This window comes from Raphanus sativus, chromosome 8, assembly GCF_000801105.2.
Source record: "Raphanus sativus cultivar WK10039 chromosome 8, ASM80110v3, whole genome shotgun sequence".
NCBI lineage: Eukaryota > Viridiplantae > Streptophyta > Magnoliopsida > Brassicales > Brassicaceae > Raphanus > Raphanus sativus.
Window position 1 is genome coordinate 10,715,903 of NC_079518.1, and position 20,608 is coordinate 10,736,510.

A 20,608-nucleotide genomic window follows, 5' to 3' on the forward strand; every position below is an offset into this window, starting at 1 on the left:
TCATAATTTCGAAGCCTTTATATATGTAAAATGCTCTTAAAATTTTGAGAAACAAGATCAAGTTTCATTGTGTTGTCCCTGCATAAAGAAGCAAGATGCTAAAAGAAGTATATCTAATCTAATCTAATTATTAAGAAAACAATATCTAAAATATTCATATAGTTTAAAATTTACCTATATAAATAATTAAGTTACATAAATAAATTTGAACAACACATTTAACTGGTATGAACTAAAATACATACATATATATATATATATCAAAATTAAGTATGTCCCTACACATTCTATGGGTAATTAGTTAATTACACAGTTATCTTAAAACCATTATACCATCTATAATTCACCCCAGATATATAAGAACCATGCACAACACTAAAATCACATATATTTGCATACATAGAGAAGAAGAATTCAATAACAACAACAAAAATTGTTGTACAAGGAAAATGAAGACCCAGAGGTCTTCATACGTCTGTGAAAAGTCTTTCGTGATTCTCATGCTTTTCATTTTAGGTGAGTCATTAGCTTTGTAAAATTCGAAAGATTGATTTTATGATGGAAAATTTTCAATGTGATTAAAATTTTTATTTTGGTATTACAGGACAAGCAAGTGCAAACAAGCATAATATTTGCATACATAGAGAAGAAGAATTCAATAACAACAACAAAAATTGTTGTATTATCAACAACATGATATACGGACAAGCAAGTGCAAAGTCCGTATTGTTTTTTTTTTTTTGGTTACTATCTAATTTCAGTCTTTATGATAGAAGAAATATTGTTTCTGTTAGTCGACAACTGATTTAGTAACTATTAATACGTTATAAGTATCATCCGTTTATGTGTCAAGGATAGTGAGAGCTATGCTAACAAAAAGAGTTATGTAGCACCCGTCACCTCTTATCACGATAGTGGAGAAAAATGGGCGAGCAACAATAACTCATAACACAATAGCCCATATACACGATTCCACTCATTCTAAACCCAAATAAAATCCAAATAAAAAGCCCAATAGCACCAATCCGTCCAAATATCATATACTCGTCTGTCTCACCTGAAATGGGGAAGAAAGAGGGGTGAACAAAAGCAGAATCACTCAGTGAGGTATGGAATGCTAATCCCGAAGACCATAGTTCCGGACATAGCACTCCGAATAAATATAATTCAATCCTAACATGCGAAAAGCACGACACCTAAAGTACCCATAAATCAAACAATGGTCCTAGCAGAATACACACCCGCTGCCCAATAAAGGGCCAAAAACTCCGCCGACAAAGTGCTCGGTAACACACGCACTCGAAGCCTTGGCACAACAGGTCGACTAAGCTGTGCCGCAGCATCTCCACATCGCATCATCAAATCATCAAATCTACTGGTCTCCGGCTACCACACAGAATTACGTCTCCGTGGTCAGCTAACATCCAAATCATCTCAATATACTATTTAAATAATTAATAATCAATTACAAAAAACAAGCATTGTTGAACTATCTAGCCCCCTAGTTCCATTTTAAGCAAAGAACCTAAGTTTAAACAAGTAGGACATACTCAATTTCACACAGACGAAACATATTAAAACTAAATTATAGTTATTCGAAATCCTAAACAGCTTGTAAAGAATTCAGGAATATACCCTCACCTTGGAAATCCGAAAATGAATCAACAAATGTTCGGGAGCGGATACACCTCGTCCAATAAAGCTCGGCTTTGGGTTCACGACTTGAAAATATTACTTCATGTTATTAATGGTCTTGAATGAAACGTGATCCATTACTCTTCTTAACGTCTTCTCTTTTAAAATGATGGATGAGAACTCCAAGTCTAGGTTGAAAGAAAAATAAACTACACCCATGCAAAGCCACTTTTAAGAGAATGCTATAAACGTTGCTTGTATCTCAAGATACAAAGGAGAAAACATTAACCTTCATGTTGTTGACTTGCGACACTGGATCTTGGACCCCTGTGACATGAGCTCCATCTCCGATGGCTCACCATTGATGACGGTGTAAAACGGCACCGTACGTATCATGACGCGGCAGCTCCGATACGTACGTCTCTTCTCCATGTATAAACCTCTTAGCTCCATTGTGATTTACCAACGACAGCAATATGTGACTCCATGGAAAGTGACCACAACAGCTCTCAAGGTGACTTGCTGATCATGGCGGTGCAAATCTGTGGCTGGTCGTGACGGAACGTGACGGATCCGGTTTCACTTTCTCATCTCGTCTTGGTCACGTTATCAATGGCACAAATCACAACAACGAATCATAACAACAATGGCTTCTCCGGTGGTGGAAGACACCATGATTGTGAGCAGAGGTGGCTGATGATGAGAAGCCTCCAGAGTTGCCGCATAAGGAAGATGACGGCTAGGTTAACGTGAAGAAGGAGATGCATACGGGTTTATATATATCGCTTTGGTTTTGTAATTATTTTGGTTTAGTCCAATTAAATAACCAAACCAACTTCAATACCGGTTTAGTGAAAACCGGGTCGTTACAAGTTGTATTTGTATAAGAGTCGCAAGAACAAGAGACACAAGTCTTCATAATCTTGTAATGTTTGAAACCTATCTAAGTTAACGAAAACAAGTCTTTTGATTAGAAGCATAAAATCTTCAACGATCATCAGAAGTTGTAATTGTACAAATTTATCACACCTCTGGTAGCAAGTTGTTTTCGCTTCTCATACATTAGTTAGCCTTCCATTGTCTTCTTCTTTTCTCCTTCTTCCTCGAATTTTCTCTTCTTTCATTTTACAATACTAGTCCAAGACGAATACAGTTTCCTTTTATATGTAGTCGGTTCTTCTCTCTTCCATTGATATTAGTAGCCTGGGAACATTGGAGGTGGAGGCGATGCATATTGGTGGCCGAGAAAGGGTGGTATGATGAACTCATCACTTGGAGCTGGTGCTTGTGCAGCCGGCGTCTCTTTCTTTTCCACCGGAGATGGAGATGGTGATGGTGTGGTGAACTCATCACTAGGAGCTGGTGCATGTGCAGCTGGTGTCTGTTTCTTCTCCACCGGAGCTGGTGTTGGTGTGATGAACTCACTTGGAGCTGGTGCTTGTGCAGCCGGTGTCTGTTTTATCTCCACCGGAGCTGGTGGTGGTGGCGAGTTGACAGGTGGAGGCGGTGAGTGAACAGGCGCTAGTGGCTATGGAGAGAGAACTGGTGGTGGTGGTGAGTTAACCGGAGGAGGTGGTGGCGAGTGAACCGGTGGTGGTGGTGGAGAGTAGACTGGAGGTGGTGGTGAAAAGACGGGTGGTGGAGGAGAGTAGACAGGCGGTGGTGGTGGAGAGTGGACCGGCGGTGGAGGAGAGTTAACCGGTGGTGGTAGAGGAGGTGACGGAAGAGGAAGTGAAGGAGAGTTTACCGAAGCTGGTGGAGGAGGACTGCGACGGTTCTTCACTGGAGACTGATCGTAAGGATCATCCCTTTGCGGTGATTCTTCCGGTGGTTGTGGTTTTTGAACTGGCGATGGTTCCGGAACAGGCAGAGTTGGAACTGGTGATGGTCTTGATGGAGTTGAGGATCCACCACCAGCACACTTGTCCTTACTACAGTCAACCGGACGTTAATGACTACCGCACATTCTTGTGCCGACCGTTGTTCAGGTCTATCAGGTAAGCAATTACGTGTGTCGTCCAAAACAATCTCCTTCCGACCACCACCACCCGGAACATACGAACCACCCTGTCCATTGAAGTAGTTGTAAGAGTAAGTAAAGTTCACCAAATATTTAAAAGCATTTCGAAAAATTATGATTTTTTATAAAAGTTTACAAGAAAATATTTATGGCTTCCTAAATTTTAAATTGAGCTATGTAGTTCATAAAATTTTTGCATAATCTATACTATTAAAGCATGATCTTATTGTCTTTTTTACTAAAATACTCTTTTCTTTAATAACATTGCATATTTCATTAAGGGCAATCAAGTAATATTAATAACACATCTATATTTGGTCATTTTTTTTATCCAGCCCACAGCCTACATCAAATCTCTCTTAGGTCATTTGAGCTGATTAAGAAATCAGATTCAATTCTTATTTTTTTTTCAAATTCAAATAATTTATTTTCAATCATTCTTAATATTTTGTGTTGTGAACAAAAATTAATCACTTAATTATTATGTTTTTCCTTTTTAATATAATTTAAGCATTCATAAAAAAAAATTGAATTTTTTTACTGAAAAGTATAAATCTTTATTTAAAGTATATAATTTTGTTTTATTTAAAAAATTAACCACATAATAAAATTAATTTATGAGAGTTATACCAACTTAATTCATTAAAAATAACGTTTAATTTTCTAAACATAAATACTCATTAGACCTGGAGTACCCATTCAGGTACGGATCGGTTCTTTCGGGTATCGGGTTTTTCGGGTTTTGAAATTAAACCCCATTCGGGTATTATAAAATTTTGTGTCGAGTTTGAGTCGGGTCTTTCCGGGTCCGGGTGAGTTCGGTTCTCATGCATAAGAACCTGAAAAATAACCAAATAACCAAAGTATCTAAAACATGTTCGGTTATTTGTACTCAAAGTAACCAAAGTATCTGATTCAGTTCAAATTTTTGTATCCAAATTACTCAAAAGTAACCAAAAATATCCATTCTATACAGTTTTTTTGGTAAACTTTTATCCAAACTATCATATTTTATCCAAAATACTCAAAAGTACCGAAAATAACTACTATAGTTAACTTATAATACTAATTTAAAATATTAAAATAATTATAAATATAATTATAACATATATTTTTAGATATATATTCACATTTCGGATATCTTCGGATACTCATTCAGTTCTTGGTTCGGGTAGGGTTCGGGACCGGTTCTTCGGATATAGCAATTTAGAACTCATTCGGATATTTACCCCGGTCTGATCGGGTTCGGGACCCTGATTTTCGGGTTGTTTCGAGTTGGTTCTTCTGATTCAGATATTGTGCTCAGGCCTATACTCATTTAAAATGAAATAAGATAAAGAAAGATAAAAATGCTTAAATCTTTTATAAAAAAACAAATATATGAAAATATGACATTTACTAAATATTGGTCAATTTAAAAAAAATAAAAGAAAATAAATCCGTGCATTTAAAGCGCGGATCAAAATCTAGTACATATTTATATTATGATTCAGTATTAATCATGATGATAAGATAGTTTGGGATATCATTTTCGGCCTAAATAATAAATAGCAAAAGGAGAGGAACACATCAGTTATTTCGAAAACAATAGAATGAGAATCTTTAAGAAAAAAAATATAATATTGCAAGTTGTCTGACCCAACACTGTGTTGCATGTACATTTGGGTTTATAATTAAAAAAAAGTATTATTAAAAAAGGAAAATGTGGGAAACGACCATAACTAAGTTGAGTATGGTATAGGGGCAGAATGGTCATTGCACGATACTAGATTTTCATGTAACGACAAAAATATGGTATATAGCTAATTTCATGGTCTTGTGTGTGTGGTGCAAATTCTCTTTTCTTATTTGGGCCAAAAATAATACCCCAAACTCGCACACACGCAAACACATCTCAACATGATTCCAGTTTAATGAAACGGTGCGTTGTGAGGGACTTAACTGATGCACTACGTTTCTCTATCTGGACAGGTGTCAAAGCCTCCTTCCTCTATTTATTGTGTTGGTAAAAGAAGAAGAGAATCCCCTTTTTTCTTTATGTTATAAGATTTCTATATTATTATTTTTACAGGAAAGTTAATAAAATTTTGGTTGAATAGAATATTAGTTATTGTTTAAAAATGATTTATAGATTATTAGATACGGTGTTACAGATTTGGTTTAAATAATGAAACAGATTAGTTAATAATTCTAAAAATATTGATGATGTGGAAGCATGAGAAGAGAACAGTGTATAGTTTTATTTATATAGAAAACTATTTTGATGGTGTGAATTTAATTTAATTATAACAAATTACAAGGATAAAATTTACAGTATAAAACTCAAACATATCTAATATCATATACTTAATATGAAATTAATATTCATTTATTTTTAATACTTAAGTTACATGCATAAATAAATTTATAAACACATTTAATTGGTAGGAAATATATATAAATATATATATATATATAACTATTCTATATAAATATTATAGATATATCAAAATAAAGTATGTCCCCCACACATTTTATGTGTAATTACATTGCTATTTGCCACTATACCAAATATAATTCATCCTATATAAGAAGAACCATGCTCACCACTAAAATCAAATATACAAACAAACAAGCAAAATATTTACATACATACAGAAGAAGAATTCAACAACAACACAAAATTGTTGTATAAGGAAAATGAAAACCCAGAGATCTTCATACATTTGTAAAACATCTCTCACGATGATGGCGGCCATTCTCTTGCTCTTCATTTTAGGTGACTCGTTATATTTATAAAATTTAAACATGAGACCTGATTTTATGATGGCAATTTTTCATTTTTCAATGTGATTAAAGTTTTTATTTGGATTATTACAGGACAAACAAATGCGGGTAGGATATGTCTTAATGATGTACCGCATGCGTGTCCTGATCACAAGTGCAATGTGATATGTAAAGAGAGAGTTCTGAAAGGTTTTATCAGAGGGATATGTGTAACTGGAAATCTTGCTGTTGGTGCGCAATGTTGTTGCGATTATAAAAATCATGCACCATCGATACTATCTTACCTCCCCCATCGATACTGACATATCCTGTTAGACCTCCCCCATCATGATTAATACTGAATAATATCAAGAGAAAACAAATAAATTATTATAGTAATGTATGATTGAATATGCTTGTTGTCGTTGACATATTGGTAATAACATTTTCAGTTTGATCAACCTATATTAACTTTAATTATGTTCCAATCTTGGTTATAATTTTTTCTAAATTATCTATGTATTTTTTTTAAACAATCTCAGTGATTGTATGTATCAACATATAAGTATGTATTAGGCAAATGTTTTATGAACTGCATAGCTCAATTTAAAATTTAGGATGCCATAAATATTTTCTAGTAAACTTTTATAAAACAATTCATAATTTTGAAGCCTTTATATATGTAAAATGCTTTTAAAATTTTGAGAAACAAGATCAAGTTTCATTGTGTTGTCCCCGCATAAAGAAGCAAGATGCTAAAAGAAGTATATCTAATCTAATCTAATTATTAAGAAAACAATATCTAAAATATTATCATATAGTTTAAAATTTACCTATATAAATAATTAAGTTACAAAAATAAATTTGAACAACACATTTAACTGGTATGAACTAAAATACATAATATACTAGATATGAGCCCGGGTTTGATTTGATGTTTTAATTTAATAAAAATATTAAATAATAATTATTTTATTATCATTTTATAATTTATTTGTATATGTTATGTGAGATTTATTTTATAATTAAAAAAATATTCTCGTACATGAGTTTAAGTTAAAATTTATATTTTATAATCATGGTACATGAATTGTTATCAACTTTCTACTTGGATTAGGATAAACACTATATTTAAAGGTTTAAATTGAACCAACATAAAATAAGAAATTAAATGAAAAAAATTGAAAGTCAAATAATGTCAATCGAGTCAATGACAACATTATACATGTTTATGTAATAATTTAATGTTTTATTAAATATGTTTTTATACTTTTACACTTCTTTTGTTAATTAAATAATTTTTAGTATTATGTTCATCATCAAATTCTCTATTAAAATTTTTATAAGATAAAAAATTTTACAATTCTCTTTTGGTTATGACTTAAAAATATGATACAAATCTCTTTTGTTTAGGGTTTTGTTTTTTAAAAAGGAAAACAACTATGAGATATTATTTTACAGTGTTTTAGTATCTTTGAAAAATAAATTAATATTACATAATATTTTACAATTAAAATTTTAAATCATACATTACTATCAATTTGTTTTTAACAATTATCTTTTCTTTATAATTTTAGAAAATAAATTAAAAAGATAATTACTATTGGTTTTTTTAACAATTATCTTTTTCTTTATGATTTTAGAAAAATAAAGAATATTTGCAAACACATGTCAAAATCTAAAATATATAACTGTCACGTGTCGCAATCATGTTAATTATTAACTTAATTTAGAAAAATAAATAAAAAGGATAATTACTATTACTGATAATTGCTATTAATTTTTCTAAAAATTATCTTTTCTTTATGATTTTAGAAAATAAACAATATTTACAAATACATGTCACAATCTAAAATGTATAACTGTTATGTGTCGCAATCATGTTAATTAGTAATTTTGAACAACCAATATTGTTTTTTAGTCGACAACTGATTTAGTAACTATCTAATGAGTAACTTTGAAGAAACAATATTGTTTTATAAAGCAAGTGCGAAGTCCGTATTGTTTTTTTTTTTGGTTACTATCTAATTTCAGTCTTTATGATAGAAGAAATATTGTTTCTGTTAGTCGACAACTGATTTAGTAACTATTAATACGTTACAAGTATCATCCGTTTATGTGTCAAGGATAGTGAGAGCTATGCTAACAAAAAGAGTTATTTGTATAAGAGTCGCAAGAACAAGAGACACAAGTCTTCATAATCTTGTAATGTTTGAAACCTATCTAAGTTAACGAAAACAAGTCTTTTTGATTTAGAAGCATAAAATCTTCAACGATCATCAGAAGTTGTAATTGTACAAATTTATCACACCTCTGGTAACAAGCTGTTTTCGCTTCTCATACATTAGTTAGCCTTCCATTGTCTTCTTCTTTTCTCCTTCTTCCTCGAATTTTCTCTTCTTTCATTTTACAATACTAGTCCAAGACGAATACAGTTTCCTTTTATATATAGTCGGTTCTTCTCTCTTCCATTGATATTAGTAGCCTGGGAACATTGGAGGTGGAGGCGATGCATATTGGTGGCCGAGAAAGGGTGGTATGATGAACTCATCACTTGGAGCTGGTGCTTGTGCAGCCGGCGTCTCTTTCTTTTCCACCGGAGATGGTGATGGTGTGGTGAACTCATTACTTGGAGCCGGCGTCTCTTTCTTCTCCACCGGAGCTGGTGTTGGTGTAATGAACTCATCACTTGGAGCTGGTGCTTGTGCAACCGGAGATGGTGATGGTGTGGTGAACTCATCACTAGGAGCTGGTGCTTGTGCAGCTGGTGTCTGTTTCTTCTCCACCGGAGCTGGTGTTGGTGTGATGAACTCACTTGGAGCTGGTGCCTGTGCAGCCGGTGTCTGTTTGTTCTCCACCGGAGCTGGTGGTGGTGGCGAGTTGACAGGTGGCGGCGGTGAGTGAACAGGCGCAGGTGGCGGTGGAGAGAGAACTGGTGGTGGTGGTGGTGAGTTAACCGGGGGAGGTGGTGGCGAGTGAACTGGTGGTGGTGGAGGAGAGTAGACTGGAGGTGGTGGTGAAAAGACGGGTGGTGGAGGAGAGTAGACAGGCGGTGGTGGTGGCGAATAAACTGGTGGTGGTGGAGAGTGGACCGGCGGTGGAGGAGAGTTAACAGGAGGTGGGGGAGAGTGAACCGGTGGTGGTAGAGGAGGTGACGGAAGAGGAAGTGAAGGAGAGTTTACCGGAGCTGGTGGAGGAGGACTGCGACGGTTCTTCACTGGAGACTGATTGTAAGGATCATCCGGCTGTGGTTTGTGAACCGGCCGGGTCGGAACTGGCGAGGGTTCAGGAACAGGCAGAGTTAGAACTGGTGATGGCTTTTGAACCGGTCTCGGTGGAGTTGAGGATCCACCACCAGCACACTTATCCTTACTACAGTCAACCGGACGATTAATCACCACAGCACATTCCTGTGCCGACCGTTGTTCAGGTCTATCAGGTAAGCAATTACGTGTGTCGTCCAAAACAGTCTCCTTCCTACCACCACCCGGAACACACGAACCACTTTGTCCATTGAAGTAGTTGTACGAGTAAGTAAAGTTCACCAAATTAGGCAAGTTGCAAATACTATCCGCTAATAATCCAGTAAGTTTATTTCCGGAGATATCCAACTCCTCCACACCCGTTAACCCGGAAAAACTAGTCGGTAACCGACCGATAAACGAGTTCTTGCTCGCGTCGAAAACCGTCACGTTCGATAACATTCCTATCTCAGACGGGAAACAACCACCCAAACCATTGTCCATGAACACAATCTCGTTGAGACTCTTCATGTTTCCGATACTCTTAGGAATACATCCCGTGAATTTATTGTTAGCGAATGTCACAACCGAGGCTGTAGAATCTCCTAGAGTTTCAGGAATAGTCGAAGTGAATCTATTGTTGTTCAAGAAAATAGCGTCAAGTTCTTTCTTGAAAAGCTCAGGAGGGACTTGACCTTCAAAATCATTAAACCTAACGTCGAAGTATTTAACATCAGGCCAAGTGAGGATAACGCACGGGAAAGGTCCAACGAAACAGTTGTTACTAACATCAAACTCATGCATCAGCTTCAGCTTCGAAAAACTATTAGGGATGATACCGCAAAACCGGTTCGAGTTCAAATGGAACATAGCAACATCCGTCATCAAACCAAGCTCAGCAGGCAGATGTCCTGCGATATCCGCACCGTTGAGGTCAACACCAGCTACAACCGTGACATTAGGATCATCAAGAGCCGGTGCACATATCACACCCGTGTAGTTACACACGTGAGGACCATGCCAGTTTCCTGTGGTATTAAAGGGGTCCGAATATATAGCTCTTTTCCAGGCTTGGAGAGCAATGTAAGCTTTTTTAAGCCTCGAGTTGGCAAATGTAGCCTTGAGGTCAACCTCGTATTCGACGTCATTAGGGAGTTCGCCGTTTTCTGGTAATGTTAATAGCTGTCGCCGGACAAGGAAGGCAGCTTCTGTTGGGGATATGGCGTATGCGACAAAGGAAGAAGACAAAAAGAAGAAGAAGAATAGGAGGAAGCAGCAGCCAAAGGAGGGAGTTTTAGCCATGGCTAAAACAGAGACCATGGAAAACGCCCAAGGCTGCTAATAGAAGGGCGTGAGAGGGTCCTAGGAGGATATAATGATGTGTTATTAATAAGCTTAACGTTGAAGTCACCAACGGTCTTCCTTAACATTCTATATTTAGGGCAGAGTCTTTTTATAGAAGGGTTTTGCTTAAACCGTAGGATATATTAGCAATAATAGAAAATTGTGGTTAAAGAAAGGAAACACGAGTGATAGAGCTAAGCAGAATCTCTCTAGAATGTCTTTGTATCAAAACCGGTCACTATTCTAGGACAGTCTTGAAAAAGTGTGGTGATTGATTTCACTACCGAAGCTGGCGCAGCAACGCAAACTCTGTTTCTATCGTCCCACTACTTTACGTGTGATGCAAGTCATGTTCCCTAAGGGTCACAATTATTATATGCTATGGTGCTGTGAAAACTCTGAAGATGCAGGAATCAGGAAACTAAAAATGGCAAACCCTTTGTTTCTTGAGATCCTCAAAAGACTTCATTTCCCTAAAACTCCATATATTCATAGATTCATTTTAAGGTGAATGTTGAAGAAACGTCTCATCTTTCTCATTTCCTTTACTACAAGTTCATCGACCAGCTCCATCTTCATTGTCTTCCCTCGAATATCAATATTCATAAGAGCCTCTGGGCCACTTAATGCATGGATGCTCATAGAGAGCACGGACGCTCATTAGAGAGTTAAAATTAGATTTTCTTACTCATGAATATACACTCACTATTTGCATAAAACGTCATTCAGAATCGCATTAGTTGTGTATATTATTTCCCGTATGAAAAAGCGTTACTTTTAGCAGGCCACTGTCACTAGGTGATATGTTTATAACAATTACTACCGAAAAGAGTCTGTTTTGCTGCTTAGAGAAAAAAGAAAAAAAACAATTACTACCGAAAGAATTTATAAAAAATTCACAACAGATATTGTTCTAGAAAATGAAGACAAAAAGACGGTAGATTTATAAGGAAAAAATAAGAATTGAAGATTGAAAAGATATGTGAAAGAAATGACGATCATACTAATCATATAACAAAGACAAAATTTAACAAACAACCCTAATTTCATCCCCCATTCGATTCCTTAATAAGGCTCTCTTTAGCCTTGTTCTATAATACAACAAACAAAGCCATCAACATTCATTCTCCACTATTTTTAGTCTCTATTCATAGTAATTCATCTACACTTCACTTCCTATCGGTTTGTATTGTCTTCACCATCCTTACGGCACAACCTGAGAATATGCAGCAAGCCTCTTCAGCATAACACAGGTGAAGTTGTTTTAGTATGTGTTTCTTATTTTCCTATATTTTTACCTGATCATTCAATGAACTATCATCAAAGTTAGCTTCTCTTCTCCGTTTCCTGGACACCCTTGAGTTACTACACCCCTTCTCTCCTACTTCCTCTCTGAAATTCTGCCCCGATGCCTCTGGAGTTGCAAGACACAAAAAAATTTTAGACTTTGGACTGAAATTTAAGAGTATTTATCAGGTAGACAACAAGCACACAAGTTGTAAGGCAAAACAGATTAATGTTTTGGGTCAGTGGGTGAATAGATATCAGACCAGATCTCATACATGTCCATTGCAGCAAACAATCATTTCTTTGATCCTCCAGAATCATAATATCAACTCTATGTTTCCGCAGCAAAGCCTTCTAAAAGCCAAAGCATAGTCAACTCAAATCTAATCGAACAGTATCATCATCCTAGATCTAAGATATATAATTCAGAATGTCAACATATAATTCCCAACAAGAGTTCGACTAAACTAGGAGTAAGTAAAATGTTACCTGCAGTGCTTTGAGCTTGATACTCATGTCCCAAAGCTCTCATGGATGCTCCAGGTCGTTTCTTGCCCAAGTTAACCTTCTGCCGGCAACCATTTTGTAGAACCGTAAACTGCAAAAAAAAAAAAAGAGAATGTCGTAAGTTTCACTAGAGGATTACACAACGAAAAGGAGCTACGGAAGAAACAGTAAGAAAGACCAAAAAAAAACCTGATCAGTCGATTTGTGAGAGTTGGACAGCACATGAGGAGCTCTAGAGAGTCTCCCAGTCTCATCTCCTCCAAGTAAGGAATACAACTGCTTAACGAAAGAGCTCTCTAAATATTCAAGATACGAGTTGTGTTTCTCATTCGTCCAGCCACCACATTCATCCTGCACAAACAAATTTTACATATTGATTGATTCAGAATCATCCCGTATGATTTAAAAAAAAAAATGCAAAAAAATGAAAACTTTTGTCAAGAAACAAACCCATTGCCAACACAATCAACAATCAGGTGGTGACTCATACACTAAACACAGACTCTAATTACTCAGAAGAACATACAAAGGATACGACTTTTTTGTAGCTATTAGTTATAGATCTCAACATCAAGCATCACAATGCATCAGAGTCCGAATCTTGTGCTGATAAACATGGAGTACTCAAGCAATCGCATTTATGGAAAAAAAAAAAAATTGAACCGTTTGAATTTGGCGATAACAAAACAAAATCAATCAAAATTTTTGAATGCATGAGTTTGACCTAATGGTAAGCATCAGATCTGAAGTTTCCTACCATATATAAAACAAAAGCTAACTTCCAAATCAATACTTCTTCTTTCATTGCGAATCTAGATTCTACCATTTAAAAAGTTCGAGAGAATTATAGCAAAAAAAAACAATTGGAAGATTTGTTATACCAGCTTCTTAGATTCGGCATCTCCACGAGAGCTCTGGACCGTAAGAACGGACTCGGGCGAGTTAGAGAGAGTCGACTCGCACTGAGATTCATCGCGATGATCCATCTCGAGAGCAACAATATTCACACCATACTCATTCTCCATTATCGATGATCCTCTTCGCTGCGTCACAAAAAAAAGAAGAAAAACGTTGTTCGCCTTTCGGAAGAGAGAGCAAGAGCAATGAGGAAGGAGGTGGGGGAAGGAAAGGAGAAAGAGATGAATAAAGAGGAGAAGAAAAGGTCTACATGGCTTCGCTTTTACACGTGTTTCAGTATTGCCACGTCATCACCTTCGCATAAATATCTCCTACAAATATCACCCAGATATTTTTTCTCTGGAGCTACCGAGGAGGTTCGGGGTTGTCTGTTTTGTCAACTTAATTGATGCTTTCGTCCTAATTACATACGTCAGAGTTTGAGTTATATCATTTTTTATTTTTAACTTTTATGGATTTTTTAAAATTAAATTAGATCTCATTAGATTTTGGATAAACTTTAGGATTAGATCATAACATAATCTATGCCACGAACCTATCTTAGGAACATCTTATTTGTTTTGAGGGCCATCTTTTAGCACGGACAAGTGAAGCAGTTGAACATGGTCCAAAATTTTAGAGGGTCCATAATTGTTTTTTATTTTAGTAATAGTTATAAATTTAAAATCATATTTTTATCAAAATCAGAATAATTATTTTTTAGTTAAGTTTTCATATTTATAACCAATAAATGTAAATTACAATTTTTTATTTTGTTTATATAACCAACTAAAAATTCAATAAATTAGGAAGTAATTAGTATTTATATCAATTATATATTTTTGAAAGTAAGAAATAATTGTTGATGTGTGTTTGAATATTCAATGGTAGTATAAAAAGTTAATATTCTAATTGATTATGTTTAGAAAACAATTATCAGTTAGTGATTATAAATACGGAGAAAAATATATTTTCTTCACTATTTTTTAAATTAAAAATAGCAAACAAAAATAAAAGAAAACTAACCTACAATTTCTGTTGACAAGAAAAAAAGAGTGATTTGTCCAATTAAGAGTATATAGCTTGCTATCCATATTTTGTTACTCTATTATATTTATAGATTATTATTTTTGATTTTGGATATACTAAATGTAAAAGAAACTAAAAAAGTTAGAGGGATGATCAAATTTAATGATTTAATTGATGATTTTGTATAGAAAAATACCAAATAATTAAGTTCAGTGGTTTGATCAATGATTTTACGTTAAAACTAGAAAATAATGTTCTTTAGATATAAAACAATTAAACTGATGTATTTATTTTATATTATAATAATATTTTATAAAAATATCAAAATTATTTCAGATTATTAAAAGGGATTCTATTTTCTTTTTTGAACAGGACCGGTATAAAGTTTGAGACGGTCCTGTTTGTTTTTTTGAGTGCGTTATTCTAATGCAATATTTATAAGTTGATTGGATAATTACGAAAAAACTAATTAATACTAGCCATTAGTTTGGCTAATGGATTTTTTTTTTCCTCTTTAACACATGTTTGGCTAATAAGCCTTTTTCAAAAAAGAAAACACAAGTTTGGCTCATGGATATTTTGCGTTATACAATGAGATAATTGCTGACGTGTGCAGTGGTTGCGTAAAAATATCTGTGACAGATTGCTGCGCTCCGTCTCCTTTTCTTCATAAGAAAAGACCAGCCCTTTTCCTTTGTTGAGGTCTTTTGTGAAGATAGGCATCGGTTCCAATCCCAGGACAGTCCTCTGTGTAACTGGATCCGCCTCTGCTTCCCGAACTGACTTCCTGATTTTATCGATTTTCAGAGCTATATCTTCTCCAGAATCTGAAATGAGATACTTCCTCATCTCTTCAAGAACCAGCTTCGCTATTTTAGGCCTTCCTGTGAGTGGGTTTACTCCTACCTGAGACTCCTCTAACACTCCCTTTAAAGGATCATCCTGAGTGAGAACCGGCTCTGTTCTGATCTTCTCTGCCATAACCCGTGCTCTCCTAATCTGCGCCTCCTCCTGTCTCTTCCTGACCTCCAAAGGGCACAGCTTCTGCTCATGGTTAAGTCTTCGACAAGTAAAGCATCTTTTCTGAACTTGTTCATAGTCAAAGTGGATTGTGTGAGATTTCCCTCCACCCATGTCTATGACTTTCGCCATTCTCAACGGATGAGCTACGTTGAAGAGAACCTGAACTCTGATGTAGTTTTGTGTCACCGGTTGCGAAGGGTCGAAGGCGACCACTTTCACTCTCCCTATGATATCACCGAGCGCTGTCAGAGCCAATGTCGTGTAGTAGTTCTCCGGGATCTTGCTGATCCTGACCCATAGTGGAATGTACTGCAGGTAATCCTCCGGCGGATTCTCCACCCACCTTTCCAAAACGATAGTCCAGTCCATGTAGGTTTGGACTCCCTTTTCCAGAACATCAAGCAAATCATGTTCATTTGTGAAAATGAACTGAAATCTCTCTTGGGATAAAGCTCTACCCCTGACTTTGCCTTCTTTTCCCCACTTCCTAGGCATAGTACGAATCAAACCCGGCATTTTTTGAAGTTCTGGGTTTAAAGTTCTCCCCATGAGACTGAGAGCGTTCTCCTCCGCCGAACTGATTCCTGGAAGATCAGGCATCTTGAATGGAACTTCATCTTCATCTAGTGAGAGAGCCATTAAGGCTCTGTCCATAGCAGCAGACATCTTCAACTCTTCACTTAAATGTTATCTCTGGCTTTTCGATAAATCTCTCAACTACCCAACTTTGAATGTTCAAGAACAAAGGATAAAGAACACCTCTAGATCTGCGCCCAAGAAGCAAAGTAGAATAGAATATTGAAAAAAGGACAGATATTTTCTTATAGGAAGCGTGTTTAAATCCTTTTGCCCACTCAGAATTTAATGTTTTGTACGAGCAACTTTGAAACCACTTTAAGCCCACTGAGCACTTGAGAGCATTTTCTCGCTCCACTAGGACTAGTTAACTTATCACGTGTTGGTTAGTGACACGTCTTTCCTTACCAAGAAAAATATCTGCCTTTTTATCTTGGCAAACCAAAAAGAATATCTTGCCATATAGTTTAGTCTACAAGAGATCTATATTTTTGAGAAACCAAGAAAAATATCTCAGCCATAATAGTAATAGTTTTCTAATATTGTCCGTTTACAACTCTGCATTATATGTAGATCATTTAGGATTCTAATGCATGCATACTTATCTACTATTACAGCTGTCGATACAACATTACACTAAGAGCAAAACGAACCGTGAATGTAATATGTTCATCATTTCATGCATAGATATTTGGAATTATGTAAGTTTTTGTGAACTTCGCTAAAGAGCAAAACCAACCGTGTCCACATAAACATCTGGTTTTGGATATTTCAAGATAAAATACCATCCAATTCGTATTAAAAGTTTATTAACAAAACCATTTGCGATGGTTAGAGATGATGTAGGAACTAAACTACGATACATAATATTTTGTAATTATTGTCTAGATTTGGGAAAATGGTGAAAATTTCGTTACAAATAAAACTAGTAAAATATATTTTTGATCTAGATTTTCTGTTGACAACAAATGGAACAATTATAAAGGTGATCTTTCGATCAAATGAGGCTAATGAGCAATGAAACACTTGTAGAGACGGTGTGTGAATAGTATGCATCTTCACATTAAGACGGGCTTGACTTCTATGTGACTCGTTCTCGACTGTTCTTAAATTTATCCGAAGTCCATGACCTCAATTCAATGAGCCAACCCATCCGGAATAGATTTTTAATAACCAACAATGACTAGAATCCTAAACCCCTCATGATGGTTACTCAATTTCACGATTACACAATTATCTTTGATTTGTATTCCTAAGAGCTGGAACAAGCATATAACAATTACTGTAAATCGCATCGATAGAAGAAATTAAATTCATTATAAGTTCGGTTAAACCATAGTATTAAATTTATGAAATTTGAATTTCTAAGAATCACAGCTATTTCACAAAAATGTCATTCCTCTGTACAACCATATCAGAACAAACAAACAAACAATAATTCTTCTAAGACAACAATCATTTTTATTACATCAATTTGGTTCGCCGGAGAATTGCCGCACAGAACAAGCAACCACCTGAGCCCACTGCTTCAACCTTATCTTCATCGTCTCCGGATCATCACCTACGAAACAAAAAAAAGGAGTTTCAGATCACATATCTCTTAACAAACAAAAAGAACATTTCATCACAATACCTTGATCAACAACTGTCGTGCTCGAATTGCTTACGTCACCTTCCGACGCGATCGACGAAAGAGACGAAGTCCGTGACAACCTACTACTACTATACTGTTTATTCACCGCGCAGTATAACCCCAGAGCTGGGAGAGTTTCGTTGAGCCTCGGATCCAAATCTTGAGAATCAGGCTCGAATCCGAAACCAAGCTCGATGCAGCCTCGGAGCTCTTCTAGATCTTCGTCCGTCACGCTCTTGCTCCGACCGAGTCGATCTGATTGGCGTTTGCCTTTCCTACGAAGCCACGCCTCTTCGCGATCGGCGTCCGGCGACCACGAGTGCTGTTTTATTAGCGGTCTTGGCGGCGGCGCGTTGCGTTTCGACATTAGAAGCGTCTGGGTTTGTTGATTGGGGGCTAAAATCCCTCCTTTCGGTGATTTAATTCCATACGCTAAAACGCGTGCGGAACACTTGTTTATATACAAACACATAATGATGTTTTTATTGTTGTTCAAAAAAAAAATGTTACTAAATTATGAAATATTTTTGGTATGTTTGAAAATTTAGATACCAGATTAAATGAAAATTATTTAGAAATACGGATAACAGATTAAATATTTCTTTTTATTTACATATTTAGCCATTGCATTTATAATAAGTTAAATACATTTTTTGTTTCTTTTTATTTACCGATTCTGCAACTAAATTTAAAATTAATTTTAACTAATTAATCATGAATCTAAAGCTTGTCTAAACAAATTGATATTCATATATTGACCAAATCGAATATTATTTTTGTGATGAAAATAAAAATACAAACTAAAATATATAGTATGTATTATATAAAACAATTCTTAAATATCGTATTATTTTATTTGGTTTAGTCAAATATAAAGATTTCAAAAGCTCAATTTTCATAAATAAAATATGATAATTCATAGAAAATCATGTAAAAAATAAAATTTATAGTATGATATTTATTTTAAAATAAATTAATAAAAATAACATATTAATATATGAATAGTACAATTATATCAATTGCATCAACAATATTATATACAAATAAAAAATTATTATCAAACATATATACTATAAAATAATATATTATACTCAATATGTAAATTACAAAACATAAAATATACATGAATTTTTTTTATATAAAACTTTTATGAATTTATGTCTAACAAAGATTAAACCAAATACCCGCACAAAAACACATGTCAAATTCTAGTTTTTCTTTTAAACTCAAAGCTTTTATTCTAGAAAAAAGAAGACGCAATATCTTGTAAAAGATTTTCAGCAAATACAAGTAGAAGCATCAGACAGACTAATACATTATACATCGGTTAACAAAATTGTTGATTTAATAATTTTATAACAAGTAGTAGAATAATAAATCAATATTTAAAAAAAAAATTAAAGACGTAGTGTATACTTTTTTTTGTCGAGTAGTGTATACTATTTGTTAAAGTGAAATATAAATTATTGTAATTAGAAGAAATTGCACAAAGGCAGCAACACATTTACTTAAATAATAGTCTATCGTTTCATTTTATTTTCTGTTTTAATTTATTTTTCACACAATTTAAGAAAATCAATAAATTTATTATTTTATCAGACTGTATTTATTAATAAATTAAAAGAATATGAATAAAACTGAAAAATACTATTCTTCTATTTTTTTAATAATATCGCTTTAGCATTTTTTTTGTTGCGTAGTGCTGTTTTAAAATTTCTATGCTATTTTTTTTTGAACAACAAAATTTCTATGCTATTTTAATATTTTTTAGATTAATATTAATTATAAAATACATTGATCTTATAAATAAAATTATTATTTCAAACATTATCGGTTAAATAGATAAAATTAATAAAAACATAAATATATTTTAATTATTTTCTTAATATACATGAAAAATGTCTAAATAATTTTTTTATGGAAAGTAAACAAATACATTAAAAACATAAAACTACACTTAGAATAAAATAAAAATTTAACTTTACAACAACATCTAATTTGAAATAGAGGAAGCATGATCTCTAAACATAGAAAAAATCATTATTAAAACAGAAACGAAGTTAATGGTTTTTCTTTTCAATTACATTAAATCATTAAAAATTTCAACTGACTATTATCTACTAATGGGTTGGTATAGTCATCCGAAATAAAACAACTTAACTTCTAATTCATTATAAATTTCTATCGTGATAAAACCTTCCAGAAAAATTATTTTGCAAATAATCCTATATATTATGAATTTTAAACTCAAAATAAGTATAAACAGTAGTATTTTGGCAAACCACCAAAGATATTTTTCAAAGATAAGTGTTTTTAATTACTTAGTTTCATGACCGACCTTTTAGTTTTAACGTGTCGAAAGCCACCATTTCACTACATTGCATGAAAAGAAAAATAGTCTAGGAGCAAAGAGGAAGCTTCAGATATGATAAAATAATCAAAAGTCTAGTAACAGCATCGTTGACGGCAGCAGAAGTAAGGGAATCTAGTAAATTAACAGAAAAAAGGTGATCCTGACAAGGAGCCAGTTGGGTCAACCGGATCCGGTCCACAGCTGGTACAATTTTAATTATAGCACACAATAATTTAACCCAAAAACAACCATAATAATATGATTTCTCAATCTCTCGCACTAATTTTTTGATTTGCTGTTTTTTTTCTTTTTGTAAC

The 20,608-nt window shown here is 34.3% G+C and overlaps 5 protein-coding genes and 1 long non-coding RNA gene across 6 annotated transcripts; all 6 read right to left on the reverse strand.

Moving 5' to 3' along the window:
• Positions 1–507: 507 nt before the first annotated feature.
• LOC130498513 (uncharacterized) lies at positions 508–2,396 on the reverse strand. The gene is made up of 3 exons (XR_008937404.1): positions 1,925–2,396; positions 1,642–1,844; positions 508–1,057 (listed from the first exon to the last, which is right to left on the reverse strand). It is a non-coding gene; the product is annotated as an uncharacterized LOC130498513 (long non-coding RNA).
• Positions 2,397–2,830: 434 nt separating this feature from the next.
• LOC108837814 (pollen-specific leucine-rich repeat extensin-like protein 4) lies at positions 2,831–6,714 on the reverse strand. The gene is made up of 4 exons (XM_056992836.1): positions 6,706–6,714; positions 3,614–3,702; positions 3,224–3,566; positions 2,831–3,163 (listed from the first exon to the last, which is right to left on the reverse strand). The coding sequence occupies exons 1-4, from the start codon at positions 6,712–6,714 to the stop codon at positions 2,831–2,833; spliced, it is 774 nt and encodes a 257-aa protein (XP_056848816.1).
• Positions 6,715–8,540: 1,826 nt separating this feature from the next.
• Positions 8,541–10,988, reverse strand: LOC108821913 (pollen-specific leucine-rich repeat extensin-like protein 4). The gene has a single exon (XM_018594906.2). It carries the CDS (start codon positions 10,960–10,962, stop codon positions 8,878–8,880), a length of 2,085 nt encoding a protein of 694 aa, XP_018450408.2. The 5' UTR covers positions 10,963–10,988; the 3' UTR covers positions 8,541–8,877.
• A 981-nt stretch (positions 10,989–11,969) lies between these two features.
• Positions 11,970–13,905, reverse strand: LOC108821915 (cold-regulated protein 28). Its single transcript, XM_018594908.2, has 5 exons — positions 13,662–13,905; positions 12,970–13,131; positions 12,763–12,871; positions 12,285–12,400; positions 11,970–12,202 (listed from the first exon to the last, which is right to left on the reverse strand). The coding sequence occupies exons 1-5, from the start codon at positions 13,803–13,805 to the stop codon at positions 12,191–12,193; spliced, it is 543 nt and encodes a 180-aa protein (XP_018450410.1). The 5' UTR covers positions 13,806–13,905; the 3' UTR covers positions 11,970–12,190.
• A 1,330-nt stretch (positions 13,906–15,235) lies between these two features.
• On the reverse strand, positions 15,236–16,395 carry LOC108819944 (uncharacterized protein At4g02000-like). The gene is made up of 2 exons (XM_018592951.1): positions 15,388–16,395; positions 15,236–15,244 (listed from the first exon to the last, which is right to left on the reverse strand). Exons 1-2 carry the CDS (start codon positions 16,393–16,395, stop codon positions 15,236–15,238), a joined length of 1,017 nt encoding a protein of 338 aa, XP_018448453.1.
• Positions 16,396–17,601: 1,206 nt separating this feature from the next.
• On the reverse strand, positions 17,602–18,370 carry LOC108821017 (uncharacterized). Its single transcript, XM_018594063.2, has 2 exons — positions 17,939–18,370; positions 17,602–17,866 (listed from the first exon to the last, which is right to left on the reverse strand). The coding sequence occupies exons 1-2, from the start codon at positions 18,303–18,305 to the stop codon at positions 17,775–17,777; spliced, it is 459 nt and encodes a 152-aa protein (XP_018449565.2). The 5' UTR covers positions 18,306–18,370; the 3' UTR covers positions 17,602–17,774.
• Between the last annotated feature and the right edge of the window lie 2,238 nt (positions 18,371–20,608).